General features: G+C 30.2%; 2 protein-coding genes across 2 annotated transcripts in view; both read left to right on the forward strand.

Annotated features, from left to right (window-relative positions):
* Positions 1–24,791, forward strand: part of LOC125836613 (protein FLX-like 2) — a 167,233-nt gene that overhangs the window by 23,367 nt on the left and 119,075 nt on the right. The gene's annotated exons all lie outside the window — the stretch shown is intronic.
* LOC125836612 (protein trichome birefringence-like 19) lies at positions 1,790–6,781 on the forward strand. Its single transcript, XM_049515804.1, has 2 exons — positions 1,790–2,449; positions 5,929–6,781. The coding sequence occupies exons 1-2, from the start codon at positions 1,859–1,861 to the stop codon at positions 6,697–6,699; spliced, it is 1,362 nt and encodes a 453-aa protein (XP_049371761.1). The 5' UTR covers positions 1,790–1,858; the 3' UTR covers positions 6,700–6,781.

The raw sequence follows: 24,791 nt of genomic DNA on the forward strand, positions 1-24,791 counted from the left end.
GGGAAAGACCAACTGGTTATGATGTGGTTAAGTGGTAAATATATTTGGAGTTTTTGACAACTATAATTTGAAATGTGACATCTTGGCGAGTAATTTACGCCATAAAATTTCGTTAATTACCTGTAAAAGAAGAACCAACTAGCTGAGTAAATACCAATTTGAGAAATCTGTTGTTATTCTATCACTAAATAGCAAAATGATGATATTTTTAGCAACATAATTTGTTTGTCACTCGTTCTTACTTTTTTGTTAGTAGTGATTAGTGAACTATAGGAGTACGATATAAATGAGTAGTTTAATTTAATAAGAAAGTTGAATAATGTTTATACTATCAACACAATTTAATTGAATATTGAATAAATCAAACCCATTTAATAAAGTTGTGATATGTACTAACTGGACCACGACCAGATGCCTTTTACTAAAAACAGAATCCCTCCTATTGTTTTTTTTTTGTTGATTATTCCACCTCTCATTATCTTCACCCAATTAAAAATTTGTTGAAGGAATTGATTGGTTAGACAGAAAGGAACAAATTCAAATTTATAAATATTCCAAAAAAATCATACTATATTTTATCCTGCTTTCTTCTTTTAAAGCGTCCTTTTTATTTACATCACTAGGAAGGTCTGTGGCTGACAAGCAAACTTAAAATATATATAATATAGTGTTAATGAGTCAGAATTCCAATTATTGAATAACTATATGATTATAAAGTTGGACCACCTTTACTTCCCTGTTAGTTGAGATTTCTATTTAGTTTCATCATAGAAAGGAATGCTAACTTTCTTTTACTCATATTTAATTCTTACTTGTAATGAATAATGAAATAATAGGAGTAATATTTAAATATGCAGAAGGAAAAGACTTTGTCCAACCCAAAAGATGAAAAAAAAACATGATCTGAATGCCCAACACCTTTTGGATTGTGCCTTTTAGTGAGTCCCTCCGTTTCATATGACTCTTCCCTTTAATTTTGTTATATCATAGAAAATAAGAAGGAAGCAATAATTTATTAAATAGTAACTAAATTTTCATAATTATCCATATGTATAGTTCAATTAATTTGTAATATATGTATATAAATGAAGTATGTATTATATATATATATATATATAATACATACTTCATTTATATACATATATTACAAATTTTATAAACCGAAAAATTGCACATATTAGATCTATTAAACAAAGTATATACCTAAATTGGAGACAACCTAATATATTTATCCTGATTAGACCCACGGTCCAAACTATTTACCTGATTGGCTCTTTGTTCTATTCACTGAACCACTGCTTCTTCATCCTTGATACCATTAGAGTATATATATACTCTGATAGTATCTATATACTTTGATGATATCAAACAGTATTTTCACTGAAACACTGCATGTTCCTTCTTGATGTCATCAAAATATATATATATATATATACTCTAGTGGTATCAAAGAGTAATTAAATAGTGTTTTCACTGAATCACGAGTTCTTCCTCTTTGATACCATCAGAATATGTGTATATATATATATACTTTGATGGTATCAAACACATTACTAGTTAAAAATAGAAATATGAAAATAAGAGATAGCCACTTATAAATAGTTTCCCTTTTCGGTAGAAAGAGTTGTTTTCCCTTTTATAAATCAGAGCATCCAAATACATTGAACTCTAATTTTAAAAATTAGAAGAAGGAAGGACGGCAATACGAATTTCCTCATGTCTTACTTAAGTCTAATCTTACACATGGCCATAATTTGTTTATTGAATTTACATATTTGCAACTTTTAAAAGTTCTTTTTTTCTTCTTTCACAAGTCCACATCTCCTTTTCTTCTTCTTCTTTCTCTCTTTCTTTCTCCATGAATTTTCAAGATCTTGATCATTCATTAGGTAAACTACAAACAAGAAAGAAAAATGCTACAAAAATTGCCCCCTTCGTCGCCCTCGCCATCTTGTTCACTCTCATCCCTATATACTATCCTTCTATGCACCCTAAAAAACTCTCACAAGTTCTTTCTTCTTCTTCATTGGTACCACTTCCAGATTCTAACACACAACACCAATCCAACAATAGTAGTAATAGTAGTACAACACAACAAGTTAACGTGACCAAAAGTGATGATCATGTCTCCGTGGCGCCTCAAGAAGCAAGGATTATTAATAGTACTGATGAAAAATGCGATTTATTTTCAGGGGAATGGGTAGAAAATCAAGAAGCTCCATATTATACAAATATGACATGTTTTACAATTCAAGAACATCAAAATTGCATGAAATATGGTAGGCCTGATACTGATTTCTTGAAGTGGAAATGGAAACCTGATGGATGTGAGCTGCCTATATTTGATGCACATCAATTTCTTGAATTTGTTAGGGGAAAATCATTGGCCTTTGTTGGAGATTCAGTTGCAAGAAATCATATGCAATCATTGATATGCCTATTGTCTAAGGTGATTTCTCATCAATAATATCTTTTTGTCATGTAGAGTTTTTTTTTTTTTTTTTTGTGTGTGTGGGGTGGGATAGGGGTAGGTAAGGGAGGCCGGTTACTAATAAGGATGGTAGTGGAGTGGTAAGTACTTCTTCATACTTAATTAGATGTCTCGGGTTTGAGTCTCCTTGGATACATAGTCGCTTTTGTTAGGAAGCGTTTTACCCAATGTGGAATTTCCCAGTGTGAATTTGAATTTAATTGAACTCTAATACAAGAATCGAACATGGATGAAAAACCTAAAGAGGGAGGCCGGCTGATCAATTTACTATTCCCTCTATTTAGTTTGATCTAATATGTAGATTTTTTAATGTTAAACATTTTATTTGATCTTTAATCAATGGTGGAATTGAAGGCAAGAAAGGTTAATTGAATTTCCTTCACCTAAAAAGTATATTGCAAAAGTAGGGTATGAGTAAAAGTTTTTATAATATGAATTATTGATATTCTCAATAATGTGAGACTATTTGGTACAAAATTTAAGAGATTTTTCTTTTAATTTTTTTTTGTCAAATTATTTTAATACTTTTGTGTGATTATATTACGTGTAAATGTAAATATGAATTTAAAGTCAAATTATTTTTAAATATAAAATCTAATATTTTTTTATGAGACCGACTAAAAAATTTGGGGAATAAGGAGTACAAGAAAGTTAATGGTATACTAACAAAAGTTGTTCACAAATTAATTTAGATCACGTATTCTTGCTAAGTATAACAAATTTGCATTTTTTTGCATCATGTTATTAGAATTGTGAGGTACTCAAAAAACATAAATTTCCGATGAGATTTCCATCGCAAATTTGCTCGTCGAAAACATAAATAGCCATGTTTAAGATTTAGAAGTTTACGATCTATTTTTTAAGTATATATTAGCATTTTTTTAATTTATAATTTAGTGACAAATCAAACGCCACTCAAGGAGAGTTTCCAAATTTAAGAATCTTTCCATATATATGGTCTGACCTTTGAATTTTTTTAAAATCAATTCCACGTGTTTTTGGTGTGACTTGATCTCTTAATTACTGTTCTTCGCTGACTTTAATTTTTTTTGACATAATTTCAGTTTCCACATGTAATAAGGGTTTGATTATATCCTTATTCATGTTAATTAGATCTAAAATTAATTTCCACATGGTTAGATCTTGTAATTAAATATACTTATAATAGTCTAAATAATTATAAAGTCACCTCTACATTCAAATTTGGTCGACTTCTCATTTATTTATCCTAAAAAAATTGTCTTTTGGATTAATAAATCAAAAACTAGAAATTCAATCGTGAAAGAAAAAACAACAACATGATTGTTCTTAAGGATTATAAAAAGTCTATGCTGACGTTAGATTTTGAATATTTTTTTTGTTGATGATTAATCTTCGTAGATACTTTCTATTTTAAGTGATTGAAAAATCATTAATAAATTGATTAATTTTACTATTTTGCTCTTAATTCATACTCCCTTCATTCCATATTAAGTTAATTTTTGAGGCATTTTCTATTTTTCAAATTAACTTAATTGTTCAGTTTTCAAGACTACTTTTAGAGTGTTCTTCCAATTTTACCCTTCATTAATTAGTATTGGAATTAGTGATTAATTAATATTTAGTTATTTTAATCATAAATTTGACAATAATTAATAAGGGTAAAAATGGAAAACTAGGTTCAATTTATGTCTTAATCTACTTTTCTTAAAGGGTGTGAAACACCTCAAAAATTAACTTAATATGGAATGGAGGGAGTATTAATTAGCTTCTTGAAAAAAGAAATTCTTAGATCTTCAGAATTTATTTAAACTTGCAAAGGTCATATTAATTATAGGGGTAGATGAATTTTTTTTGATTAATTCTATTCTAATTTAATAAGTGATCAAGTAATATGAAATAAATATTTTTAGTAAGATGTCCATCTAATACGAGACTGAGGGAGTATTTTGGAAAAAGGCATTCTTTATGCTTCTTCCACTAGCAATATTGTAAAGTACTAACACGTTTTTTCCCCTTCTAAATCAGACCCAACTTGGTCATCTAGAACGTTTTTTTTCTAGCTTCCACATTTCCCCCCCTCTCATTGACTTGAAATTTAAAGATAAAAATAACATCCTAACGATAATTATTTATAACTATTTAGCTCAAGAACAAACCAACAAGTTAACAACTCATTCACGAGCTAATTAATACCTAATTAATTTGCAGTATCTTATAATCTACGTACTAATTAATGATATATTCACATATTATTTTGGTGAAGTGTTCTCTTAACGTTTTTACTTTTTACTAGACCAAATATTGTCATTTGTAACTTTAAGTATATTGTCCTAATTCCCTTTACCTATAAATAAAATAAAATATAGTAGTCAACATTCCCTCTTATTTGAAGTAATTTACACACATATATTACCTTAATTAAGACAAAACCTAATTAAGAACTCATAAGACAAAAAGTATTTATATTGAGAAATTCACAAAATTATCTTACATCGACTTTAGTTGGAAATGCACATTTAGTTTATCACTTATACTCTAATAAAGTATACCTTTGCACTTAATCCAAATCTATAAGTAGTTTACGGTGTGAATATTGTCCAAAATCGTAGAATTAAGGAAACCATAGTCCACATTTTGAACCAACATGAGACTCTAATACCTAAACTACCTAAACGCCAAAAATTGAACATCCGATGCACGATAATAATGGATACAAGAAAATGGTTAGGTTTCAATCTACTATGATTATCAAAACAATGACATATCAAAAATTTTGGAACACAAAAAGTTACCCCATTTTTAATCATATTGATAGCTACATTAGTTGTGGTAGGAGTAAAGGGTCGATGTCCAAATCAACTAGTTGTCCACTGCTAGCTATATATATTCGATTTTGATTTTAATATGTATTGACAACTCTACTTGTGATGTATAATAAAGTGGTCCTTTTTATTTGCCTATAATATATTACATACGTTACAAAATCATATTCAATTTAGTGGTAGTATATTGCTTTAGTAGGGATGAAATGTTGTCTTGTTGTGTGTATGTTTAGATTTGTTGGTGCATGTTGTAGTACTAGTCGTACCCTTGTGCTTCTTGTTTTAGTATTGTGTTTCGATTATCAGACTATTTTGCTAGTGTTATTATTTTTTTTCTTTCTGGTAGACTTTACACTTCTTTTCTTGTTAGTGGATATGCTTTCTTCATTATTTTCTTCTTCTTTTACTTGAGTTTGATGCACTTGAGCCGAGGGTCTTTCGAAAATAGCCTTTCTAACTCCTCTCAAGAAAGTGATAAGCTCTGTGTATACTCTACCCTTTCCAGACTCCATTTAGTGAAATTTCACTGAGTACATGTTGTCGTATACTGCTTTTCCAAGAATGCTGTTTCTCCACCCTTATCATAACAATTCGTAAAATTCATTAAATACTATGTTGTAATTTTGGTTTCAGGTTGTGTACCCCATAGATGTTTCAAATTCGACAGACCAAGAAAATAGACGTTGGGAATATAGAGATTACAACTTCAACATGTCCATATTTTGGGCACCCTATTTGGTAAAAGCAAATAAAACCGAGCCCAATAACATATATCAACCTTTTAATTTATATCTAGATGAACCTGATGAATCTTGGAGCACCAAAATCCAAGATTTCGATTATGTAATCATCTCATCTGGCCATTGGTTTTCCCGTCCAACTATGTTCTACTTAAACCACACCCTTGTTGGCTGCCTTTTCTGCTCGCAACCCAATGTTAGCCAAATGACATCATTTTTCAGCTACCAAAAGGCTTTTCACACGGCTTTTCAGACTATTAACAGCCTGAAAAATTATAAGGGTGTGACGTTTCTGAGGACATTTGCCCCGTCTCATTTTGAAGACGGGGTTTGGGATAAAGGAGGAGATTGTGTTAGGACGACCCCATTTAAGAGGAACGAAAAGGTATTGGATGATTATAACTTGGAGTTTTACAAGATTCAATTGCAAGAACTTATGGTTGCTCAAAAACAAGGAAAAATGAGAAATTTGAAATTTAGGCTATTTGATGCAACACAAGCAATGTTGTTGAGAGCAGATGGTCATCCTAGTAAATATGGACATTGGCCCAAACCAAATGTTACATTTTCAAATGATTGTGTCCATTGGTGTTTGCCAGGCCCAATTGATGTGTGGAATGATTTCTTACTTGAACTCATGAAAAGGGAGGAAAGTCATAGATAATATTTTATTATCTTTTTTATTTGCCATTTTTCTAAAGAAAAACTTTTTTTTTTTTTTATAATTATTATTCACAATTGTTATAGTACTTTGTTTGTTGTGGTACAGAAAGGGGGTAATTGGCCTATAAGAAGGGAAAAAATTGATAGTGAAAAAAGAATAATCTATTTTTTGGTTTGTGTTTTTTCATTTTAGTTATTATTCAGAGTTGTCAAGAGTAATTTTGGTCGTTTTTGTATAGAAAGGGGAAATTACCCTAAAAGAAAGGGAAAAATATGTGATATTACAAATAATAATTTTTTTTAAAAAAGTTCCTCAGTTCATTTGCCTTTTTGCTATAAAAAATCTCTCTTTTAGAGTTTCTTTTGAGTTTTGAGTTTTGACCTAGGGGTAGAAATAAATGCATAATAATATGCTATACACTAGTTCTGTTTTAATATTATTTGTTGCAATACTAATTTTGTACATTTGCGTTTTTTCTAATTCTCCTACGTCAAATATATTTCTTTTAAATCGAGAATCTACCTTACAACGATAAGAGTAAAATTTATGTACATTAAGAAACAAGTGTCATTTGAACTAAAATCTCGTCTATTAAGAAATCAATAAAAAAAGTTGGAACACTATTATATATAAAAATGGAGTATAAGAGTATAGTTGGAAAAACATACAAACTTTTGTGTTTGAATTTGTAAAGTGACACTTATTATGGACAATTTTTTTTATTGCTAAAACATTCAAACGTTGATTCAATCTCACAATTCCATATCGTGATATGATATTGCATGGCCAAACACCTACTTATTTTGGGATGAGAGTGGTATAAATTAATGTTTATTCACTCACTACATCTCTTTATATATAATGGAAGTATTTCCTTGAAGTTTTAAGTACAATAGCTTTCATCATGAGGCCACAAACCCAAAGTAAGGTTTTTACCAAAATTGTTACTCTTGTTGGCCTTACCTTCTTCTTGTTTACAATCATCATCACCCTTTACTATCCTTATTTTGAGAAGAAAATCTCAGAAATTAATTATTATAATAATAATAATATAGAAGATTATTGTGACTTATCTTTAGGAGAATGGGTACCAAATCCAGAAGGGACTTATTATACAAACATGTCATGTAATGCAATTTATGAATATCAAAATTGCATGAAATTAAATATGGTAGGCCTGATACTGATTTTTTCAAGTGGAAATGGAAACCAGATGGATGTGAACTACCAATATTTGATGCACATCAATTTCTTGAAATTGTTAGAGGAAAATCAATTGCTTTTGTTGGAGATTCTGTTGCTAGAAATCATATGCAATCATTGATATATCTCTTGTCCAAGGTACTATATTCTTATTTCTCTAATTACTGGCTATATTCCATTCGTCACAAATTATTTATCGTGTTTTTCCGTTTTTCTCTTTTACACTCCTCTTAAGAAAATATCAAGTATTCTAGTTATTATGTGTCATTTTTTTCACAATTAGGGTGATTGTGTCTTTAAGAACAATAAACTTCTAAAATGAAAAAATACTTTTAGACGGGAAGAAGTACTAGACTAAATTTATGTCCTGCACTTCCTTTCTATTATGCATTTATAGGTGCATTTGAATGTGATATAGCATGTAATTCATCTTATTTTTCAAGTTATTAAAAATCTTACTTCTAATAGAAAATTACCTGTAGTACTAAAACTCTTCTTAATTTCATCAAATTTAATTTGAACTTTAATTTATTTATTTTTAATTAATTTGAACTTTAATTTACAAATTTCAGAAATAGCAAAAATAATAAATATAATAAGGCTATATAACTATAGTTTTGGTAATTACGCTTTATAACTATAACTATAGTTTTATTTGGTATGGAGGTTGTGGTTTGTATATTTCGCTTGTCAATATACAAACAAGGTAAGTATATATATACAAATTCTGTATTTATACATTTAGAAACTCAGAACTCCGTTTGTATATATTTATTGTGATTTTTTCATAAATCGTATATAAATAGTTAGGGTGAGTATATACAAATTCTAGATTTATACAATCAGGAACCGAATTATACAAATTCTGAATTTATACAATTAGCAACCAATTATACAAATTCTAGATTTATATAATTAAGAAATTGAATAGCAAAATTTCGCGAAATAGTAGCCACAGATTAAAATAATTGAAACTATAGCTATATTACATAATATATTGCTTATACTTTGTTATGAATTGTTCTACCTATGTAAGAGGTATTATACTTTGTTGTGAATAGTACTTTCTACCTATGTAAGAGGTAAATATGATATAATTTAGACATTTCTTAAAAAGTTATCGTACCATGCCCACCTTAATTATAGCTGGTTATTAAATTGAATGATGGCGTAATGATGAACCTATTTTACAACTCTTGAACTTCTTCGTAAGTCAAATGAGGTACTTCTTTTGATTTGAATAGGGGATCGTCCTTTTTTTGTTGTTGAAGTAGTCATGACTTTGATCATAGTCAGTTTATATATAATTTAAATCCTAAAATGTTATGCTGATTCGAATTTTGAATATTTCTTCTTGAGAGTTGGAAAAAAAGTAATAGTTTATGCTTCTTCCCATCTTAGATCAAGAAACATTAATAATGAAGAAGTTTAGGGAAGGTACGTACGTTCTTTAGTTAATCAAGGTTATGGTTGCTTCAAGTCTAATTAATTTCAACTTTATTTTAAATTTTTAATCACAAACTGATTCAGTACCTTAATTATTATACATGTGCCTAAATTTTATTGAAAAAATAAAATGGATATGCAGTTAATTGGTTAGAATTTCTTATAGATTTGGTTATATATAATCATTTCAAGTGTCTAATATAAGAAGAAGAGCTCTTGTAAGAATGACCTTAATTAACCTGATATATCCCATTGGTTCCTTTGTTGTTGTTAACCCTATAAATATTGTATTATTTTTAATATTAGTAATAAATAATGATAAAATAAAAAGTTTAAAAGTAATAATTCTCTATTAAATGATGGGAATAAGGACAAATATACTCCGAACTATCGTAAATGGTATGCAGACACCCTTCGTCATACTTTTGGACATTGGTGCCCCTGTCATCCAAAAACTAGAGCATATATACCCTTTATACTAATTAAAAATAAAATTAAAGATTATTATCCACTATTATATTTTTGCTTATTTCTACACTATTCTTTTAGAAAATGTAAAATAGTTAAGAATCTTATTAAAAGAAAAGGTAAATATGAAAAAAATGTTTCAACAATTCTCTTGAACTTTGAAACATTCAGTTATTTTGAATCATGAAAAAAGTCTCAACAATTCACTTAATATGAACCAGAGGGAGTATATTCAACTAGAAGCTAAAATTATTTTTGTTGACTTTTGTCCAATAGTTTTGATTTATACCATTGATAGTTTTATAATTGTAAGTTTATGTATTATTTAATTATTAAGTGATATGTAATTTAATTTTAAAATTTGGATGCACCAACTCATCAATAAAAAAAAGTTTCGTGCACCCACTCTGCTAAGAAAAAATATCTACTTTTTTAAAGTTTGAACACCATTGGAAAAATTCCTGGCTCCGCCACTGCTCAGATTCAGCAATATAGTAGAATTAAAAATATTTGTATTATTGATAATTTATTGAATAATGTTCCCTACAAATATGCATACATTGATAAAAAAATTTCAAAAAAAATTGTGTCCACGTGAAATAATTATTTATCAGCTTCAAAAACAAATTTAATGCTTGCTTTGTTGAAAAGTGCTCCAAAAATTAAGTTTCTAGAAAGGAAGGTGAGAACATTGTTTAAGACGCGACTTTTTTCAGAAATAAATTTAAGCAAGAATATTTTTTATTCATAACCACGTTGCAGTTAACTCTTCTAAGTCATTAAACAACTTCTTATTAAAAGGAGATGTCTCAAAGGACATGTGTCCTGCACCCAATCGGGAGAGGGGAATGCATCGAGGCGGCGAGCAAGACAACTACATTTTGGCTTTTTCTTATATGAGATGAACTCAGTGCATTGGACCGATGGATAAGAGAATTGAGTTGTCCTAAAAAGCGAACCTTGTTAGTCACTTATCATCTTAACACTACCAAAAAACTGTAAATTACCTGGAGATTTTACTTGCGGATTATTTTCGTAGAATTTTCCTACAAATTTTCTTGCGAAAATATGAAAATTTTAAATTCTGGACTTTTTTACCTGCGAAAAATATTTCCCGAGAAAAATTGGTAGGTTAATTTGACGCCCTTTTCATAAAATTATTACCTGGAGAATTATTTGGGGCACATAATTTGCAAGTACCATTTTCATATGTGAATTCACAAGTAATGAAAAAAAACTATTTTTTAAATTTGTTTGAAAGAAAATTCCTAAATAAACTTATTTCCCGATCCAGCTAGAAATAATAACTTAAAAAATTATTTAGAAATATTTTTTTATGTGGTATTACCTGGGGATTTATGTTCTACGAATTATGTTGGGAATTTATTTCTTGAGGATTTACTTGCGATTTTTTTTACTTGTAGAATTACTTGGGGATTTGTCACGACCCAGACCGTTGTGATTGACACACACACTAACTCTCCGGTGGGAGAACCACTACTACAACCCAAACCAATCAACTAAACCAAAACTAAGACATTTAAGTTACGGAAGCAGGTTAAATACTAAGGAAATAAATAGAGTTCCCATAAACTCTAACAATAATAAACTAACAATGCGGAAGAAATAACCTAGAACCTGAAAGTCAACGTACCAAAACATCTAACAATGAACCAAGTCTAAACAAGAAGGGATGCATCCCCAATCTAATGAACTAATCAACTAACTAGAACATAGTCTAAGTCCGGAAATGGTGGACATAGACGAAAGAGAACCCATGGCAGCTCGGAAGAATTGGCTCACCCTTGAATTCGAACGATCATTGATCTCCTAAGCGAGGTCTGTCAATAGCCGCCGGAAGATGTCATGTACTCAACAAAAATAAGAACAAGTGCAGTATCAGTACACAACCACACTGTACTGGTAGGATCACACGGCTATCCCACTAAGTGCAACATAAGCAAGTCAAGACAACATTATAATCACATGCATATATATCAATATATACAATATTATCAACATTTATGAACAACGAACAACTTCACATTTTATATCAAATCATTGGTCCTCTCATAGAACCCAAACTCAAACAGTTAGCATATCGGAACGTGGTATCCGATCCCATAATTATGTCGGAACGTGGCAACCGATCCCATAGTTATGCCGGAACGTGGCAATCGATCCAAGTTAGTTATGTCGAAACGTGGCAACCGATCCATTCAACACACCACAATCACAATCACAACTATATAATCAAGATCATACAATTAAGTCATGATTTCATGGCAATCATCATTCATCTATCTCATTTACAATAAGTGTGATCAACGTTGCAACATTCATACTTATACAAGTATCATAATGAAGCAAGAACAACATACATCACACAATCATAGAATCACAACCATCACCTACCTCGAAACAAGCTTAGAATCCTAAGAAACTTGATCCTTCCCTTTCCGGATTCGTTCCGTTTGTTCTTGGTCTACAAACAATCAATATAATATGGGAATCAATAAACAATCACTATTTACCCAAATCTATAACAATTCTATGAACCCTAAATCATACACATGATCTCAATTATCCAATTTAGGGTTGTTTTCACCATAGAATCTTTAACCAAACCCTCCCCCATCAATATTCACCCATTCTATTACGTTCTACAGATCAGAAAATGGATTCGGAGAGTGAAAAGCTTACCTTTAGCCTCAAGAATGGTGAAAAATGAGTAGGAGTCGCCTGGGTTCGTTCCTTAGCTCTAAAAATCGAAAAGTGTCAAATAAGGTCTTTTAGGGGTTTATTAACGACCTTAAGTCGCGTCGAACCCGCCACAGCAGCCGTCACCTCGATGTAGCGGCCCCGCCAGAGCGGCAAAAAGCGGCGCCAATGCGGGTTATGCGAGACAGAGAGCTAATTCAAGAATTCCAAAATTCCCATTTCACAACACTCCTCTAACCGACAACGCTTAGAAAATACCCTTTACGTTAAGATCGATTCCGGGAGTTCTACTCACCTGAATTCAATTCCGTAAAGTCGTATGGATTCCTTAACGATTTATCTATCCCCTCATAAAATCAAAAACACAAATACTTCACCCGATTGTTATCAGATTTTTCTACACCTCAAAGACTCTGATTTCGTCCAAATCTGGGCAAGATTGGGAAATTTTAAGATACTACGGAAAAAAAATTCAGCCCTAAATTTTACCCCGTTGGCTTTTCTATAACGACGGGGACAGGTCGTTACAGGATTTTACTATCGTGAATTTGATTGGAGATTTTTTGAGGAATATATACTTGAAAATTTTTAAATATAATTTAACTGAAAGTTTTTTTCTAATCTAATACCTTATTTTATTTGAAAACTTCGAGGAATATTTTCTTTTAAATATATTTAACCAAATAAAAATTTACAATAATATAAAAAATAACAATGACATTAATTAGAATGAATTTTATTGTTAAATATTTACTCTACTTTTAGATTAAATAATTATTATACAATAATATCAATCTAATACGGTATTGGAACATTACTATAAATTTTATTATCAATATTTTTGACTTATCACAAGAAATCAATGATGCGATTTTTTTGTTTGTTTTTTTTTTTACAATTTAAAAGATAGAAAGCATTAAAATTATATGGCTAGTTATTTATCCAATAATAGAAAAATAACTATCATGATGTAATTAATTTTGATTTAATATTACTTATATTAAATTGTGTATTATTGAATAAGTCAAGCATTATATTAAAGTATAGAAAAATTTGATGATATAACATTATTAATGTGAAGTTTAATTACCCTTCATTGATAAAATTATATTAAATGAAAAATAAATAAATTTTACTTGTATATCCAATTGAATTTTTTTATAAGTAGCAAAAATGACATAATTTCTATATATATAGTAAGTTATTAAATGATATTTATTTGCAAATATATAATTAAGTATGTTAAAATATAATTATTAAAATATAAATTAAAATTAAAAATACCACAAATACCTAATAAGATATATTAAAAATTATTGATTATAACTTTCTTGCACTTTAAACTTATAAATTTATTTATATTTTCAATTATTTATTGATAAAAACTTTGTATGTATAATTTAAATCTAGTCTATGTTTAATATGCTTAGTTATGGAAATTATCTCATAGGAAGTGTAAGCAAAAAAATTTCATGAATGTTGGGTGGTCGTGATTTATTTTAAATATATAAACAATTGTCATGTTTCACTTTTTTAGAGTTAAATTACATGAACTTTAGCCAATAGTTAAAAGAAATTTATTTGAACGGCTTTACTTGCGAATAAATTGGTAAGAAAATTCTTTTTTTTTTTTGTATATTTTGCAAGAAAATCCGCAAGTAATTTTCCTGGAGAATTTAAATCCCTAGGTAAATTAGTTGGGTATTTTGAAATTCGCATGATATAATTTCCAGGAAAATTTCCATGTAATTCACACTTTCCTTATAGTGTTAACAAGTATAATAACAATTACTTCATTACCTTTTACCGATGAGTTTGGACATCCTCCCATATTTTGTTGCTTCTAGTTTTACTCTTGTTTTTTATATTATTATATAATCTTATTATTGTTGTGTCGTAATTGTCCTATCTTTAGAAAAATTACTTTTTTGAAATGTTCTAAGTATAAAACATTTTAAGAAAAATACTTAGAAAGAGTCGCCACTTAATTTTTTAAAGAAATTAAGAAAACTTATAATTTTCAAAGATTTAAACAGAAAAAATCATTTGACAATACCAAAGGGGGTTCGGGGTTCAATTTACACTTCGAGAAGGGTTTAAGCATTCGAAGTGTCCGCTAACATGCGGTTGACCTGCGACTTGACTAAAATATATTTGACTATATTTAGGAAAATAACGATTTAACATAAAAAATAATAACTTACAATATTTGATTAACTTTGAGAAAATAATTAAATAGATGCATTTTATATTATTTTATTATTTAGAGAAAAGGGATCCCAAAAATGAAACATTTGAATTAAATTGCAAGTGATTAGAAAATTAATAAAATTAGACTAATTAGAATTTATTTAATTCATTTTAAAATAATAATTTAAACCAATTTAATACATTAAAGCATGAAAATCATTTCGAATTAATTGAAAAATAAAAGTTTTAACTAACATTTTTTGAGAAAATGACTAAGTAAGTATTTATAATAATAATTTACATTATTAGATTAATTTTGAGAAAATAGTTAAACAAAGAGCAATTTTTATTTTTTAGAAAATGGGACCTTAATTGAAACATTTGAATTAGAGACAAGTAATTAGGATTGAAACTAAATTAGTTGATTTTTATTTGAGTCCTTTTTGGTTTATGAAAAAACTATTTTAAACTAATAAAATAAAAGAAAAAAAAAAGTTTTGACTAAAGATTATAAATGACAGTACAAAAAGTTGATAAAATAAGTTTTGTTAGAAACAAAACAACTCAGATGAATAGTTCGTCTTTTGGGGAATTCAACTAGGTTAATTAAAAATTCTAAAGTTAGGGTTTAAACAACAAATAATAAGTAATCGTAATTAAATAATTAAAGCGTAAAGGAGAAATTGAATTTGGGCCTTTCTTGGGCCAAATTCGCTACTTTTTGGAGTTTAACACAATTCCCGTTTTTGGTATACAGCTGATGTATATCGGCACGTATATCGGCACGTATATCAGCCCTTTTTATGTATCTCTTGCTTCCGAATACATGTATTTTGCATCAGCCCTGTGTCCCTGCGTTTTTGACCTGTATATTGTATTTTCCGTCTGTGTACGGTGTATACAGTATGTATAACAGCTTGTTTTCGACCCTTTTCAGAGCTTGGAAGTTTAAATTCCAGCCTTGTGTGGCTCTCCCGACATTCAAATAAAATGGAGGCTGACTCGAGTAAGAAGAGAAAATTTGAGCTTTGAAGGCCCAAATCGAAATGCTAGGGGAATAGTGAAGTCCTTGGGGACTCAAGGCAGATTTACATGCATCACAAAAGAAGAAAAGCAAAGGAGTTAATATACGAACTACTCAAAAAAAAAAAAAAAAAAAAAAAAATAAAATGGAAGAGTATGCCAAAATAGTAGAAATATACCCACTGCTTTAAGAAAAGATAATATGGGAATTCGGCAAGAATACTTTGTATCTAATCACACCATTAAAATAGCTAAATAACCAAAGATGTAGAAAATGATAGATGCGTATCACTTATTTTTTAAAGGCAGTAACTAAGTTGACAATTTTCCTAATGAAAATAATGATATTTTTCAAAAATAAATAAATAAATAAATAAAAACAATAAAAAAAATAAAAAATAACGAGAATGGATAAATAAAATAAAATAAGCTACTACCATAGAGAAAAAGCCTCGACAGACAATTTGCATGCTATCCATATGCCATGAGATTACCGCATGATAAGATTAAAATGAACGAACCAATGTAATTATTTAGGGAAGCCCATTTACTCAAGTTCGAACTATTTGAAACTAACGCATAAACAACTATTAATAAATCTATTCCGACATACTTCAAAGATGAGAGCACAAAGGTATACAAATAGACTTATTGGAATCGATGTTGTTAGGTTTAAAGTACAACATAAACCATTATACGACAACGAGAGGAACAAAGTTCCAGGATCAAAGGATAGGGCAGAAATTTAATCTAAACTAAAGTAAACAACCACCTTCAAAGCAAACTTCTTCCTAGCACATGGTGATCCATAGACAATGGCAAAAATAGGATCAATATTTCATACTAAGAAAGGGCAGTAATAGACATGCATGTTAATAAAACAAACTTTATTCATTTTTGAACAGAGGCAAAGCAATAGACAGAATTAGTACAACATGCTACTATTTTTGATGAAAATTTAGGCATGAATAAGAGAGGGAATTTTAGCATTTTTCACAACTTCAAATAAAGAAAGGAGGCAAGCATAGGCAATAGGACATACCACAAAGTTTAGCACGATTTTTTACACAATGAGGCGTGCATTTAAGGATAAACTACAATAAATTGAAACTCTTAACTTTAGGACTATAATTTTCTGAAATAAGAATCAATCTATAACAGCCCTCACAAGAGAAGAAAAGAACATAACTCATGCTTGAAAGCACATACAAGAACAAGACACCAATATACCTTGGAAGAATTTTTTTACTCGAACCCAATATGAAACTTGGCTAATTTGTCACATACATGCTATATTGCAGACAGACAGAGCAGGGGAAGGAGTTAACATGGTCGCAACTATTAATTACAGATTCAAGACGACGAATGTAAAATACTAAGAACTTAAAATATTGATGTCTTGTTTCATTCCTTTAACTTGAGGTGAAAGAATGAAGGGTGAGACATCAAACACTTACACATTATGGCAGATTTACGACGACAAAAATAAAACTAAGACGAGAAAAATAGCCACAGCCACCAAACAGCCCACCAACAACATTATATACATATTCCAATCGATATCAAAAGATGAAACAGGGGATAAAGTAAACGAAGAACCTAACTCTTATCGATATTTCGAAGCAGACTAAACCAACCACACTGATTTACAATCAACAGTAAGTCAATATTATCCCCAAACATCAACATATAAACAACTCACATAGTCAAGAATCTAATAGCAACACATTAAGAGTAAAAAGAAATTTCGAACCGAAAAATGAGTATTACCTGTCGAGATGCAGCGAAATGGGATAGCTAACGAGCTAGATTTTGACTTTTCCACCACACGAGGAACTCTAGTGAACTTCTGCAGATTCCAGCAGCCAACAAACAAGATAAAGGAAGAGAAATGGATTTTTAAGCGTATCTCGGAGGGACCTTTATAGCTTAAGAATTTCTTTTCTTTGTAAAATTTTCTAACTTTTCTTCCTCTCTCTTTCTTGAAGTGTATTTTTGTAAGTAATAGTTATTTTTTGTGCCTTTTCCAAATTCCCCCCCTAAACCGAAAACAAAGATGGATTTTATATAGGAGAAAAATGAATTCCATTAGAGGGGAAACGGATTAAAAATTTCAATTTCAAATCCCTCTTTTTCCGGAAACAGTAGAAAGGATGGGGTGAGTATGGGCGTTGCAGGGTAGTTGGACGAGACTTCCGGATTTGTTGGGATTTGAACGTTGCTTGCCGGTGCTCGCGTGAAGAAGAAGAGTAACAGGGGCTGGGTACTGTTTTGGAGTGGGTTGAGGCGGCTGGAAGGTCTTTTTGTATTGTTATGTATGTATTTGGCTGTTTGGGAGTGTATTATTGTATTGTGGCATGTATGGGTGGGCTGGGAATATTGTGGAGAAATGGGTTTGAGGAATAAAAAGGGAAATGGGCTGATTTTGGAATGGAAATAAGAAGGAATTGGGTCGTGGGAATGGGCCCATTTTTTGGTCTTTTAAATGGTTAAGAATAGGATAAGCAATTGACTAAAATTTGCAACAAGACAAATTTTCATAAATTAATTAACGAGCTTCTTAATCTTAATGACATAAAATAATTAATTTGATTACAAAATAATTAATTTAATTACAAATTAATTAACTCGAAATTATAACTATAACTTAGACTAAAGTAAATTAATAAGATATTTAACTAGACATAAAATCTTTTGCGATGATTTTCAAATATTTATAAAATATACTAATTATACACATACATACATACATACATATATATATATATATTGACAAAATTTACATAAAGAAACTCAAAAAAATATTTTGAATTTATAACAAAAACTAATTAACTCAAAATTAGCCATCATTTTAAAATACACTAAAGAATATAAAATGTTTTTTTTCTTTTCTTTTTGAGATGATTTTCGGATATTTATAGGATACACTTATTTCATACATAATTACATAAAACATATATATTATTTAAAAAAGTGACAAAACTATTTAAACTAGCTTGCAAACTATATTTATTTTATTACTTTTATAAAACTGATTATTTTAAAACTATGGCCATAACTAAAATAACGTAACTTAAATAAAATGTGCTTTTCAAATCAACAAAATTAAATAAGACAAAATAATATAAAATAAGAATAATTAAACTAATAAAATAAATAACTTATACTTTAAACCAAATTAATTTAATTGAATATAAAACAAACTCTTTTTGAGACGGTTTTTGAATATTCATAAAATATAATAATTATATACATAATTATGTAAAACATATATATCATCTAAGAATTATAAAAAGTGACAAACTATTTAAAAATCTTGCAAACTATATTATTATTTTTTTGGAAACTTTATAAAACTAATTATTTTAAATCGTTTGAAATTGGAGGAGCTCGAAATGATTAATTTATATTGTGGGGGGGTCAAAAGTGGGTGTCAACAATTATGATCAAGTTTCTCAGAGATAAAACAAGATCTCTTTAATTTGACATTAATTTGTAAGATTAAATACTTTCAGGATCTTGAACATGATAATCTTACATAGAGAATGTTAGGGAACATACCTGATGAGGAAGACATCATCACAGAGAGAAGCGGAAGCGTTAGTCGTAAATTGGTTTCTACCTCCTTGCCCTAACTTTATGTTACCACAACCGTCAACGATGGAATTAATGTAGAGAATATGTGGTAACCCTAATGGGTGGAGGGAGGACCAATTTATAGAGGTTATGACTTAATCTGGTACGTCCATCAAGTAACCAATGTACGAACGAGATCTATTCCTTATTAAATATTATTTATGGTATTACTTTGATTCCAAGTAAACTTGGGCCATAAGTAAGAAATAATTAATAGTAAATAAATAATAATTCTTACATTCTCCCACGTGGCCCAATGACCATATAACATTAATATTTAATAAACATTAGTTGCGCGTCTAATAAATCTCTTCTATAATGCCCATCATAAATACCACAATATAACAAACTACTAATGCGAGTTATGGCGGTTATACATAAATTTTAAGCTACATACTTCCTTCCAGATACTACTACATTAGCAACTTATCATACTAGGTTCATAAGCTATAAAACATATAACATTATGGTCCACAATAATGTCTCATAGAGACTTATCTTGTGATATCTCAAACAATAATGTGTACACCATTATGAGAAACAAGAAATTCAATAATGTATATCAGAAACACATAATTTGAGCTCAGAGTGTAAAAATATCATAAGTGCATCAATCATAAGTACAACCAAGACCCATTCTTTGAACATGTTCTTTAAATGTCTTTGGTTGTAAGCCTTTTGTTAATGGATCTGCAATTATGAGATCAGTTCTAATATTCTCAAGTAACACTCTTTGTTTCTGAACTTCTTCCTTAACAGAAAGTACTTTAATTCCATATGTATGGCACATTTGGAGTACTTATCGTTCTTGGAGAACAATACTGCTGCAGCATTATCACAATAAATTTTCAGCGGGTTGGTAATGGTGTCGACAACCCCAAGTCCTGAAATGAAGTTCCGCAGCCATAATGCATGAATTGTGGCTTCATAACATGCCACAAACTTTCTTTGTAGTTTTCATTTTAGTGATCAATTCCAGGATTACTTTGATATCTTCCTAGCATTCTAACCGCAAAATTAATATTTGGTCTTGTTGCAAGTTTGAACATACATCAAACTTCCAACAATAGAAGAGTAAGGAATTGTTTCCATTTCTTTTCGTTCTACATCATTCTTTGGGAATTGCATGAGATTAAATTTGTCCCCGTTTTGAATAGGAACTATTCCTGCTGAACAATTGTTCATGTTAAATCTCTCTAGAACTCTTTCGATATAACCTTTTTGAGACAGTCCCAATGATCCTTGCGATCTATCATGGAATATTTCTATCCCTATCACATAGGATGCCTCATCCATATCTTTCATTTCAAAGTTCATAGAGAGAGTCTTTCTTCTCACACAATATGCCTAAATCATTAGCAGCAAGTAAAATGTCATCAACATACAGGACTAAAAATATAAACTTACTCCCACTAATCTTTTGGTATATGCACCGATCAACGGTAATTTCCTTAAATCCAAAAGATGTTATGGTATCATTAAACTTTACATATCATTGTCGTGAGGCTTGTTTGAGTCCATATATTGACTTCTTTAGTTTACACACCATCTGATATTTTCCTTTAATTTCGAAACCCTCTGGTTGGTCCATATAAACATCCTCCTCGAGGTCTCCATTAAGAAAGGCAGTTTTCACATCCATTTGATGTAACTCTAAATCATAATGAGCTACTAAAGCCAAAACAATTTTTAATGAGTCTTTCTTTGAGACCGGTGAAAAGGTCTCTTTATAATCAATGCCTCATTTTTTGAGTGTATCCCTTGGCAACAAGTCTGGCTTTATATCGTTCAATATTACCATTAGAATCACGTTTGGTCTTGAAGACCCATCTACATCCGATTCTTTTAGAACTTTCTGGTAATTGAACAAGATCCCAGACTTTGTTGTATTCCATGGATTTTAACTCTTCATTCATGGCATTAATCCATTTATCAGACTCAGTGTTTTCTATGGCCTGTGAAAATGAAATTGGATTTTTATTAATTCCAATGTCAAAATCTGACTCTTGCAAATAAATCACATAATCATCTGAAATGGCCGATTTTCTTTCTCTTTGAGATTTTCTTAATGGCACTGTTTGTGATTCATTTGCGTCAAATATTTGTGAATTAGTTCCTTCTTGAAGTGTTTCACCCAAATATTGTTCAACATTGTTAAAGTGTTTTTCATCAAGAGGAACAACATTTGTTATTGGTGCGGAAGTAGGTATATTTATGGGCAATGAAATATTTACCCTTACCTCATTAATTTCCACACTTTGTCGTTCAACACTCCCACTAACTTCACCATTCTCAATGAATTTTGCATTACCGGTTTCAACAATTCTCGAACTATGATTTGGACAGTAAAACATATACCCTTTAGATTTCTCTGAATAACCAATAAGGTAACCACTTACCATTCGAGAATCTAATTTCTTTTCATGCGGATTATAAACTCTAGCTTTCGCTTGACAACCCTAAATATGCAGGTGTCTTAAACTAGGCTTCATTTCCGTCCACAGTTCAAAAGGGGTCTTTGGAACTGCCTTACTAGGAATCTTGTTTAATAAATATACAACGGTTTTAAGAGCATACATCAACAATGATTTGGGTAATAAGGAATTACTCATCATACTCCTAACCATATCCATAAGTGTTCGATTACGCCTTTCTGCAACACCATTTTGTTGAGGTGTTCCTGGCATAGTATATTATGCACATATGCCATGTTCTTCAAGGAATTTTGCAAATTGACCTGGACATTGTCCTGATTCGTTATACTTTCCATAATATTCACCACCTCTATCTGATCTAACAATTTTCACTTTTCTATCTAATTGTCTTTCAACCTCATTAACGTACACTTTGAGAGTGTCCGCTGCTTGAGATTTTTCTTTCAACAAATAGATAAATCCGTAACGTGAAAAATCATCGATAAAGGTGATAAAATATTTTTCTCCACCAAAAGATGGAACATCAAAGGGTCCGCAAATATCAGTGTGTATAATTTCAAGAAGCTGAGTGCTCCTTGTGGCAACCTTTCTTGGTATGTTTGGTTTGCTTTCCTTTAATGCAATCCAAACATATATCAAGATCAGCAAAATTCAAATTCGGAAGAATTTCATCCTTTACTAATCTTTTTAATCGTTCTTTGGATACATGACCCAAACGTTTATGCCACAAATAAGCAGAACTTTCATTTAGTGAACTACGTTTAATTCCAATATTTTGATGAATAGTAAACAGGGATTCAAAAAAATTATTATCGAGTTTCAATCTATATAAACAATCAATAAGAACACCAGAACCATAAAAAATAGTATTCTTATATAAATTAAGACATTCATGTCCAAACTTAAAATCAAATCCAGAAACATCAAGTCTTGAAAAAGAAATCAAATTCCTAGAAACTGAAGGAACATAAAGAGTCTGCAATAGATCAAGGTGATGTCCAGTCTCCAAGATCAATCGATAAGTCCCTATGCCTTCAATTTGAACCTTCATGCGATTTCCCATAAATACGAAATCCTTATTTGGATTTGTAGTTTGGATCATAGTGAATCCTTACAACATAGTAGATGCATGAGTAGTTGCACCAGAATCAAGCCACCAAGTATTATTATGAACTTCTACTAAATTTGATTCGAAACATATCAAACCAAACTTTACGTTTCAGGCAATCTTTCTGATAGTGTCCTTCCTTTTTACAGAAACGACACACATCAGCCTTGAGTTCCTTATGAGCATCATGTGGAACTTTAGCAGGTGCTTTCTTTTTCTTAAACTTGTTGGCCTTCACTTTAAGTCATTTACCAGCTCCTTGACCTATGAAGTTAATGAAATGACCTGCTTGTTTCTTAAGTCTTGACTCCTCTTGAGTAAGCATACTGGACAATTCACTAACATCCCACTTATCCTTAATAGTGTTATAGTTAATTTGGAATGGTCCATACTCAAGAGGCAATGAGTTCAGAATGAACTGAACCAAGAAGGTGTCATCCACTTTCATCCCCAAGGTCTTAAGTCTTGTTGCAATGTTAGTCATCTCGATGATATGATTTTGCATACTACGCGACCCATCAAACTTCATGGTCGTGAGTTCAACCATTAGTTTACCAGCGAGAGACTTATCAGCAGAACAAAAACATTCTTCCACAAACTTCAGGTATTCCTTGGCACTTTCTGTTTGTGGAATAGTACTCTTAATGTTGTTAGCAACAGTCATTCGCATGAACATAAGGCTTAATCTGTTAGAGCGTTCCCATGATTTATGAAAAGACTTCTCATCCTCACTGCTCTTATCAGTAATTGCAATAGATTTGTCATTCAGCAGAGCCAAGTCAAGATCCATTACACCTAAGTGGAATTGTACTTGTTCATGCCATTCAGAGAAGTTTGATCCATTGAATAGAGTAACAGACGAAGCATGCGAATGAAGAGAAATAATTGCAAAATAGATATACATGCTCACAAATCAGAAAATAATGTGAATTCAGTAAAGCGATAAAAATATATCGTAATTCTCCTTTGGGTAGATACTACGACACATTATCATAATTTAAATTCCAATTTTATCTTTAATAGGTAATTGAATATTTTTAATCAAACATATATGACATCTTTGGATATACAATATATGTTTGACTAAAATATTAATTTACCTCATAATTTTTCACTATTCGTAGAATGATAGATTCACCTTTGGGTAAATTCTTAAGTTCTAGCAATAGTGAAAGTCAATTTATCTAAAAAAAATTTAAATATAGGCATTTAATTAACCTTCATAGATAAATGACAATTTTATGAGTGCATATTTTCCTTAACCATACTAGTTTGGCCACTTTGGTGACTAACAAACTATATAAATACAAATGCACACATAATATCATAAATTTTTGTGCATGTGAATAATTTTATACAATTTAGTTTGGCCACTTTGGTGACTAACAAACTATAGAAACATAATACATGCATCAAGTGATCATAAATATGATATGTGTAGACGTTAATTTCTCTAGTTTGGCCACTTTGGTGACTAAATAGAAACATAATACATGCAATAAGTGATCATAAACATTGTATGTGTAGACGTTAATTTCTCTAGTTTGGCCACTTTGGTGACTAACAAACTATAGAAACATAATACATGCAACATGTGATCATAATCATTGTATGTGTAGACGTTAATTTCTCTAGTTTGGCCACTTTGGTGACTAACAAACTATATTGCACTAATTACACATATTATTTATTGCTTAGTATAACGATCACTTTAATTTATTGCACAATCTTAAAAAAAAACATAATTATTACATTATGGGAAGATTATTCTATGATATACAAATTCATACATTTTTACGCAATATCTCATCAGAGATCATATTCTGCAGACTTATGAAGTGGGAAATCTTAAATATATGCAG

The sequence above is a fragment of the Solanum verrucosum genome, unplaced genomic scaffold (genome assembly GCF_900185275.1).
Source record: "Solanum verrucosum unplaced genomic scaffold, falcon-dt-bn FXZP01000278.1, whole genome shotgun sequence".
Taxonomy (NCBI): domain Eukaryota; kingdom Viridiplantae; phylum Streptophyta; class Magnoliopsida; order Solanales; family Solanaceae; genus Solanum; species Solanum verrucosum.